General features: G+C 38.3%; 1 protein-coding gene across 1 annotated transcript; it reads right to left on the bottom strand.

The window, feature by feature from the left end:
* Positions 1-3,520: 3,520 nt before the first annotated feature.
* Positions 3,521-4,909, bottom strand: LOC135748727 (uncharacterized). The gene has a single exon (XM_065266998.2). It carries the CDS (start codon positions 4,835-4,837, stop codon positions 3,740-3,742), a length of 1,098 nt encoding a protein of 365 aa, XP_065123070.2. The 5' UTR covers positions 4,838-4,909; the 3' UTR covers positions 3,521-3,739.
* Positions 4,910-10,336: the final 5,427 nt, after the last annotated feature.

The following is a 10,336-nucleotide window of genomic DNA, read 5'->3' as shown; positions in this document are numbered from 1 at the left end:
TAAACTATTAAGTAAAATTCAATTAAATTCAATTCAATTTTATTTATATAGCGCTTTTCACAATTGTTAATTGTTGCAAAGCAGCTTTACATGAGTAGATGTAGAGGAGAACATTGAAAATCAATACATAGTATAAGAAGTAGAATATAGCGGCTAAGGATAAAAAACCGTGTAAGCGAGCATATTAATAATGTAACGTATACAGTAAAGTGCTAAGTTAAGCCAAAGTTGGCTGACTCTCCCTGGGACTAAAAAACCTCCTAGGAGAAAACCCAATGGGAAAAAATCCTAGAAGGACAAAAAACCCTAGGGAGAAATTAATATTTATATTTATAATATATAGACACGGTAGGGATAGGAAGCGTGTAAGCGGATTAAACTGGTTCAGCCGGTGGCCGTTGGTCGCGCATCGGTTGGGCGTCACGTTGAAGGACAGCCAGTTGATTAGTGGTGCGATGACCTTCACAGCAACAGGAACTGGGTCTGTTTGTCTCATTGTCCTCAGAGTCGAGGAAGAGACAGGGAGACAAAAATAGAATTCTATTAGCGTAGGGGCCGTTCGCATGTAATGCAAGTGTCATACATTATAGTGGTTTAATTCAGCTCGGTTCCAGACAGGCTAACTATTGCGGCAAGAGTAAATTACCCGTATGAGGTATGTGAGTGCTTTGTTCTAGACAAAATAACTACTGCGGGAAAAGTACATTTACTGGACATTCTATGTGAATGCTTTGTTAAAGAAGAATGTCTTAAGTTTAGATTTAAATTGTTCGACTGTGTCTGATACTCGAACATTATTTGGTAAATCATTCCAGAGCTTAGGGGCTAAGTAGGAAAAGGATCTACCACCTTTAGACACTTTTGATATTCTAGGGATAATTAAGTAACCCGAATTTTGTGATCGCAGTTTACGTGGTGGATTGTATTCTGATAGTAGTTCTTTTATATACGAGGGCGCTAGGCCATTAAAGGCTTTGTAGGTGATTAGTAATATTTTAAATTGTATGCGATATTTAACTGGTAGCCAGTGTAAAGATGCCAGAATTGGACCAATGTGGTCATACTTTTTAGATCGAGTAAGCACTCTTGCGGCGGCGTTTTGAACCAGCTGTAGCTTGTTTACCTGATTTGCATGGCATCCCCCAAGTAACGAGTTACAATAGTCTATTCTAGAGGTCATAAAAGCATGGATAAGCTTTTCTGCATCTGATGCAGACAGCATATGGCGTATTTTTGAGATATTTCTAAGATGGAAAAATGCTGTGCGGCAGACGTTGGAGATATGACTATCGAAAGATAGATTGCTGTCAAACATTACGCCTAAATTCTTAACCGTGGAAGATGGCACCACCGTGCAGCCATCTATGGGCAACTTGTAATCTGACATATTATGTTTGGAGCGATTTGGTTCAATAATAAGTATCTCTGTCTTATTGGAGTTTAGCATAAGAAAGTTATGTGCCATCCAGTCCCTAATATCACTAATGCAGTCTGTTAGCTTAGCAAACTGGTGGGTTTCGCTAGGATGTGACGAGATGTAAAGCTGGGTATCATCCGCATAGCAGTGAAAACTTATGTTATGTTTCCTGATAATGTCTCCTAAAGGTAACATATATAACGAGAATAGGATAGGGCCTAGAACTGATCCCTGAGGTACGCCGTATTTAACGGGGGAGTGATGTGACTCTTCCTCATTTACATAAACAAAGTGATATCGATTGGTTAGATACGATCTAAACCAGGCTAACGCCTGACCACTGATGCCAACATAGTTTTCTAGTCTATTGAGTAGGATTCTGTGATCTATTGTGTCAAAGGCTGCACTAAGGTCTAGTAATATAAGGATTGAGATTTCACCACGATCGGATGTTAATAGGAGGTCATTTGTAACTCTAAGCAGCGCTGTCTCTGTGCTATGGTGGGGCCTGAATCCTGATTGGAACTTTTCATATGTATTATTATTCGCTATGAATGTGCGTAGCTGGCTTGCCACTACTTTTTCTAATATTTTAGAAAGAAAAGGTAGATTTGAGATTGGTCTAAAGTTATTAAGATCTCCCTGGTCAAGGTTTGGTTTTTTAATGAGCGGTCTAATAACTGCTAGTTTGAAAGCTGTTGGAACGTATCCTAATTCTAGCGATGAGTTAAAGATATTTAGTACCGTGTCGGACACTACATGAAATACCTCTTTTAGTAATTTTGTGGGAATGGGGTCTAATATACAGGACGATGATTTAGATGACGTTACTAATTTAGAGAGCTCTTCTATTGTAGTAGGTTTAAATGACTCAAGATGTTCGTATGATAATCTAGTGGTCAATGTACTATTGGGTAGAGTGGTGGCTGCTTGCGTAGTTTCTATGTTTTCCCTAATAGAAATAATTTTGTTAGTAAAGAAGTTCATGAAGTCGTTACTATTGTGTTGGAATTTACTATTGGTTTCTGTTTGTTCTTTGTTTCTAGTCAGTTTCGCAACTGTGCTAAAGAGGAAACGAGGGTTGTTATGATTTTCTTTAATAAGCGTACTGAGATAGGTAGATCTGGCGGTTTTAATAGCCTGTCTGTAGTGTTGAACACTCTCTTTCCATGCTGAACGCCATACCTCTAACTTTGTGTTTCGGTAGTTTCTTTCCATTTTTCTAGCTACTTTTTTAAGGGCTGCAGTATGATGGTCATACCATGGAGCTGGCGTTTTTTCTTTGATTCTCTTTTTTCGTATGGGAGCAACGGCATCCATCGTGCTAGAGCAAACGTTGTTCAGGTTTTCTATTATAATATCCAGATCTTCACGGTTATCTGCAGCATGTTTCATTTGAGACAGGTCTGGAAGAGTGCTAATAAAGCTATCTTTAGTGGTGGAAATTATTGTTCTGGCTAATCTGTAGCATGTTGTAGACTGAACGGTCCTATCTAGAAGTATTGTGTATGACACAAGGCAATGGTCTGAAACGGCATCGCTCTGGGGTGATATTTCGATGTCATTAATATTGAGTCCGAGTGACAGAATTAAGTCTAATGTGTGCTTATGAGTATGCGTGGGTCCAGACACGTTTTGTTTAATACCGAGAGAATTTAGAACATCCATAAACGCACGTCCTAATGCATCTTTTGAGTTATCCACATGGATGTTAAAATCACCAACGATAAGAGCTTTGTCTACAGTGACTGTAAGCTCAGATAGGAAGTCTGCTATTTCTTTAAGAAAATCTGTGTGGTGGCCCGGAGGCCTATATATGGTAGCTAAAATGAACGAAAGCTGTTTGTTGTTACGATCAGTTATTTCCATGTTTAACAGTATTATTTCAAACGAATTAAATTTTAGTTCTGATTTATGGTTTACTTTGAACATTTTGTTGTATATTGTAGCTACACCACCCCCTCTCCCTTTTAGACGAGGAACGTGTTTATAATAATAGTCTTGTGGGGTGGATTCGTTTAAACTGATGTAATCGTCTGCTTTATTGGTAAGCGATCTAATGTTAAGAAGGCCGAATTTTAACATTTGAGTTTCATCTTTTAATGTATTGTGTTCTAATTTTATGTTAATAAGATTTGTACGAGACGAGGTAGACAGTGCTCTGTATTTATTTGTTCGAGGAACAGACACAGTCGAGATGTGTTGGTACTCTGGTAAAAAAGGCTCTATGTGCTGGGATATATGTGATCTTGACATGTCAAGGCAGCTAACAGACTGATGGGTAAGCCTATCTGTCTGTTTCCTGACCTGGGCCCTGGATAGTCAGACTATATCAAAAGTAAGACTATTGGTCAGATTTCTAGAGAGTATAGCACTACCTTCCGGAGACGGATGGAGGCCATCTCTCTTTAGCAGGTCAGGTCTTCCCCGGAAATGCTTCCAATTGTCTATAAACCCTACGTTATGCTGAGGGCACCACTTTGACATCCAGCCATGAAGAGACACTAATCTACTGTAAGTTTCATCCCCCCGGTAGGCGGGGAGGGGACCAGAGCAAATTACATTGTCTGACATTGTTTTTGCAATTTCACACACCTCTTTAATAGTATCTTTTGTGATCTCCGACTGGCGGAGTCTGGTGTCATTCGTGCCGGCGTGAATAACAATCTTAGAAAACTTACGTTTAGCATTAGCCAGCACTTTTAATTTGGATCTAATGTCAGACGCTCTGGCTCCCGGTATACAATCGACTATGGTGGCTGGTGCCTCAATGTCAACGTTCCTGAGTATAGAATCTCCAATAACCAGGGCACTTTTAACAGACGTCTCAGCCGGTGTATTGCTGAGTGGAGAAAATCTGTTTGATATTAAAACAGGAGCGTGATTTGGGTGCCGAATGTGACTATGCCGCCTGACAGTCACCCAGTTAGTCAGCCGCCTTGACTCTGAAGTCGGAACCGAGCCATGTGTATTACGCTTAACACTAGGCGCACCCGAAACAGTGTTTGTAACATTAACATTAGCGGTCTTACTGTCCTCAACTAACGTTCGGATGCGCGCTTCAAGTTCAGCAACCTTCTCCGTCAGCCTTACTACTTCAATACACTTAGCACATGAAAACCCCTCTATGCTGACGGAAGAAGCTAAACTGTACATGTGGCAAGTAGTGCAGGTTACAATGACAAGCGGAGTCTTACCGTTTTCATGCTGGGCGATGGCGTCTCCGTTCGCCTGAACGCGGTCCGTGAAGCTGCATCGCGACGGGTGCTGGCTCGCAGTACGCCTCGGCCGCCTACGAGTGTCTGTGGTCAGGGTGATGTGAGGCATGCTGACTCTGCGAAGGCCGGGCAGCACCTCCTTCACAGCTTCCCGATCTGGTGTGGACAGATCAGAAAAGCATACCTCGGATGAATCTGCCATTAGATCGCCAAAGAAGGCAGGTTTAAGTAAACAGACGGTAAGAAATGCTAGAGGGCTATATGCTAAAACTGGGTGTTACTAGTGATAAAATCGTTTCGTTTAGTAATACAATTCAGTAATCGTCAAGGTAAAGTATTCCTAAGATAAACTAATAAGTTATATTATATAGATAGGAATCGGAAAATAGCATTCTTTTACTGTAATTTTAAGTAACATGTTTGAACCGTTATTAAACTAAACATGTATATTAATATATTAATAAGAACAATAATATGACGCATGTATATTGCGCTAAAATGCTTTACATATGGCAAGAGGAATTCTTCTCAACCACCACCAATAAAGTTTAAAAATTATCCTATAGAAAAACCGCGTTTAAACCGACGCAGAGCGAACAAGAAAACATAGGCCTATGCTTACATATTGTACAGTGGGCATATGATATCTTTATTTAGTTTTACATATTTATATTTATTATACCTTTAATAATACCTTTCTTGCGCATATAGGCAGTCAGTGTTATGATTTTTTTTAATCCTTTCAGCCGTAATTCACAACTGTAAAAATATTCAGTGGCTTTGTAAATATCACTAAAATAATGGATTAAAGTAACTTTATAAAATCTCTTAATGTCACTTATGTATTTTTTAGTTGGTCAAACCAAAATAAATGGCTAGAAATAGAACAGACATTTTAATTTAAAATGTACATATATTATAGACGTATACTACCTCTAATAAAATAGCGAACAGAGAAACTGCGCCTATATAGACAAACACACCGCGTCTCCTTCCAGATATCTTATCTCAGACGTTCGCAGTCAACACTTTTTAAAAGTTATTTATATAAAATCTAATTTATAAATTAAAAAACAACGTTTTAAGTTAAGACAATAATAAATATGTTTATCTTTATTGAAAGAAAAACGTAGAAAATGTTATTATGGGTATATAGTTGATGCAAATAAAGTGTGCAGTATACAAAAAATGCAAACAAATTATTTCTAAAAGTAGCAAGATTTTAAAAAGATAAAGGTGGTATAAAGAAAAACATGAGAAGTAGAGGTATGCAAAAGAGCACAGTTTAGTTATTGTTAATTAAAGCGGTTTTATACACCTTTCGTTTTGTTTGAATTGACAAGCATTTTATCCGCCACTGTCAACACATTTTGTGATTGATTTACTGATTTATTACAGACAATTGTTGTCAGAAGCAAAGCTATTGTACTAAGCATCTTTATATGTATGTTTTAAAGTTACAAATGTTGTAAAAAATATATTAGTATTCTTTTATATTAAGAATAACAATATGATACATTTATATTACGATAAAATGCAATATACATTATTCTGCAATATAAATTATTCTCAACCACCACCAATAAAGTTTAAACATTATTCTTTAGAAAAAACCAGTGGAGCGAACAGAGAACTTTATATTAAACTAAAGCAATACAAGCAATGTGCAAGTCATGACCATACAACTTTATTTTGTATATAAATATATTATTGTTAATAGACGTCAAATATCAATTGATTTTTTATATTTTTAGTAAAAACTGTAACAGCGAACATCACGCAGGGTTCTACTACTTACAAACATGCAAATGCGGTGAGGGTTAATAAATATGCCGTTTTCTGAGGGTATCTGCGTGCGTGGGATCCGGGCAGGTATCCTTTTCCTCCAGACCTTGACGCATGGCCACGGAAGGCGAGAGATATATTTTTTTAAGTAAAAATATTTTGGACAATTTATATATTACTTATAAATATTTTAGGAAATTATTTTTGACACACGTACGCTATTACGTGTATTTTGGATTTTAATTTCATTACTGTCTGTGCCTACCCATCCGTGGCCTCATCCGAGCGCACTTTCTCTGCCTTGCGTCTTTTGAAGACATGGGTACGCAGCACCATGACCCTGAAAAGACTCACACACCTTTCGCTGATGCATGCCCACACAGAAATACTGAACTCCCTGGATATTCGTCCTCTAGCTCATGAGAGACTTTGGACTCTCTATTATACAACCTGCGCAATGCGTGACGCGAGTTTTTTCTGCTAGAGTAAAGAGCGCCTTGATAATATGCGTATTAACGGAATGACAACGCGGGTTTGTTTATCACATACATAAATGCGCAGCAGCACAAAAATGAAGCACATAAACGCTTTTTAATATGAAAAATTAAAGGATTAAAATGTAACAGATTATTATTGAGTCTCTTGGACATAAATGATGACCGATAATGAGACATTAGAAGGCGTTAAGAGCTGCTTTACCTGTAGCCTGGCAAGTAAATAAATGCTTTGCTTTAAACAAATGCATCTTTTTTTAAATGTTTTTTTTTTTTTTTAAATGCTACCCAACGGATTTATTGTATATAATGACTCTGCACCTGTGGATATGGTGAGATGAGAAAACATTTTAAGTAATGCTTTAAAAAAAACATTTCGCTGTCCAAGTGCTGAAATGGCTTTCCGCACGTTTGTAAATTCTTTATATTTTGTTTGTTACAAATAAAGTATTTTTACAGTACAAACCTTATATAAAGCCTAATATATTCTAAACATTTAATTATACACCATGTATTTCTTAATAAAAGTATACAATATCAGAACTAAACCCATCATTATTTTTGTTCAAATTATGAATTATTTATAAGTTTAAAAAAAGACAGTAATAGTACTATTAAGAAAAAAAAGATCTATATAAAAATATACTAGGTATGTTAATGTGAGAATATTTTACCACTTTTAATCGACGTGTGATCCTAACTTAAAAACGAAAGTAAAATATGTTCGTCTGCATGGACAATGAAAATTGTGAAGTTTAATTAATATTATATGTTGTTATAATATTATATGTTGTATGTAAATATGTTGTATGTATGTATATCTGAAGTTGTAACGAACGTAATTCCCCCTGGGATAAGTATTTTTGCTTCTGATTAATAGCGCATATTCATCTGAGAACTGATGATGTCTGTGTGTTTCAGACCCTGGCTGTGTGCACTAAAGTGTATATGACAATAAAGTAGTAAATCTCAATGTATTTATTTTTAAAATGTATTTTAAATAGGCCTATAGGCTCATAGGTTTTTTGTTAAAAAAATTCACAGCATCCCCTGTTCAAAATGACTTCCAGCGGCCCTGCCTTCCAGCGGCGCTGACTGGTCGGCGTATGACATCAGAGTACCGCGAGAGCAAAGGTAAAGTCGGACCATTTGTAACATTTCGACTTGCTCTCGCGGTACTTTGATGTCTTCGTTGCCGAACTGTCTGCACAGCGCCACATAGAAACGCCCTTTGACTCTTTAAGGCAAAGTACCAGCAACATGAGAAGTGGTGGCACGCAAAAGAAAGTGAAGGTACGCAGTACGCTAAAATATAAAGTGTCTGTACTGCGAGCACTGGTTTAGTTATTTACATCGTGTGTTGATCTTTCACCATTGTGCACCCGCGCACTCGCTCTGTAGTTTGTAGCTCGCGCTCCGGCTTCTGTAAACAATGGCCGTTTCTCAATACCAAGTAGGGGAGAGTGGGGCAAAGTGAGCCATTGGGTAAGTTGACCCACCCCCTTTATCTAGGCAACAATACAGATTTGTAGCCATGTGACCACAAATTCAGGTAGCAACCATAATTTATATTTGGCTATGTTAAAGAGAAGGACAAATTAAAAAGTTATGATTAAAGTATGATTTTTTTTTACAAAAAACAGTTTTTATCATATCAAAGTAAAATTTATACATACCAGGTATAATGGCTGTTATTTCAAAGTAGATTTATCCAGGTCTAAATATTTATACCATAAATATTGGTGATAGGCTAATGTATAAAACCATCAGGCCCGGAGTGGGTAGTCGGGAGAACCGGGAGAATTCACGGTGGGCCGCTTCACTTTTGGGCCGGTCAAGTTTTTTTTTTTTTACATTTGTCACGTTAATAAATCTATCTTCTCTTAAATGACACTTCACACGTTTCGCATTGACACTGCAGCGCGCAGCCTCTGCATGGGTTGTACCATGTGAGGGAGTTTTCCCCTCCCCTCCCATAGAGTTGGTTCGGTCCATAGCACGTCTTCTCCAAAACTTTTCTCCGGTAGGCTGGGCCGGCCCTACCGTAAGGATACGCGTCTGAGAGGAGGAGGGTGTAAAAAAACAGGTTGAGGAAAAAAGCCATTGGAGGAGGAGCTGCCAAATGTGCCAACCTTACAGATTTATTTTCAAGAGGACAAACAAAAGTGACAACAGGTAACTTAAAGAGAATAAGCCTAATAATGATTAGCATTAGCAACGTAATTATTCGGCTAATACCGTTGTCAAACTATTAACAAGTCAACATTTTTTTAGTTAAAATATTTTGTGTATATATGGCGATTCATAGACTTTGCAAATATTATGAAAGCATCTTCTGAGCAGCAGATAAGCCAGTTCCCCGCTGAAAATGAGGAGGCCATGAATAAACAACATGAATTAAAGTTATTTAACCATCAGGTTGTGTTCTGAACCCTATAACACCTTTTGGGCTCTATTTTAACGATCTGAAACGCAAGTGCGAAGCGCAACGCGCAAGTGAGTTTGTGGGCGGATCTTGGGCGCTGTTGCTATTTTCCCGGCGTGAGAAATAACTCTTGCGCCGGGGGCGCAAATCAATAAGGGGTTGGTCTGAAGTAGGTTCATTATTCATAGGTGTGGTTTGGGCGTAACGTCAAATAAACCAATCAGAACGCTAGCCAACATTCCCTTTAAACGCAAGGGCGCAAGTTCCATGGCGGGTTGCTATTATTATGACGGATTTACCAGGCGCACGCCAGGAGCAGTTCACAGCCGAGGAGACCGACGTCCTTGTACGGGGGAATCCCACGCTTGCCAGCATAAATCGGGCACGCCGTGTAACGGGAGGTGGATCTGCCTCAGGACTTGACGCCAGCAGAGGACATCGCTGCGTCCACCCTCACCGCTGAAAGGGTTTGGGGGCTTTGAAATCGGACCCAAGAAACGCAAGCAAGGTCCAACCCCAAAGTACTCTTACAAATCAAGTTCATATAAATTAAGGTTTCTTATGAAAACATTTTAATTATTATTTACATAAAATAAACGTAATACAGCCACACAACAAACATATGAAAATATTTTAATCGTTATTTGCATGAGAATTTTTTAACGCAGCCACACAATAAATAAAAACTATCACCACAATGCTCACCACTATGATTCCCCTTATCTCGTGTATTAATATTTTTAAGTGTAACAATTTATGATTTGCAAAAATAACCGTTGCATCTGTGTAGATTAGATAAGCAAAGTGTATGCGCGTTGTGCACGCTATACATTATGGTCAAGCATGCCCCCTTAAAATAGCATAATGAACCACGCGCAACGCGCCACTGACTTTAGACTAGTTTTTTTTGGTTAGTAGGGCAATTGTTTTTTGAAACTGCAAAATAGCATAAGAGATGGTTTGCGCCGCAACACGCCTCCTTTTTGCGCTGAACAGC

Source organism: Paramisgurnus dabryanus, chromosome 5 (assembly GCF_030506205.2).
Source record: "Paramisgurnus dabryanus chromosome 5, PD_genome_1.1, whole genome shotgun sequence".
NCBI classification, from domain to species: domain Eukaryota; kingdom Metazoa; phylum Chordata; class Actinopteri; order Cypriniformes; family Cobitidae; genus Paramisgurnus; species Paramisgurnus dabryanus.
This window is presented reverse-complemented; position numbering and strand designations above follow the sequence as displayed.

What these genes read in the sequence shown, in the direction of transcription:
- LOC135748727 (XM_065266998.2), bottom strand. Translation starts at nt 4,837, where the DNA reads ATGGCAGATTCATCCGAGGTATGCTTTTCTGATCTGTCCACACCAGAT.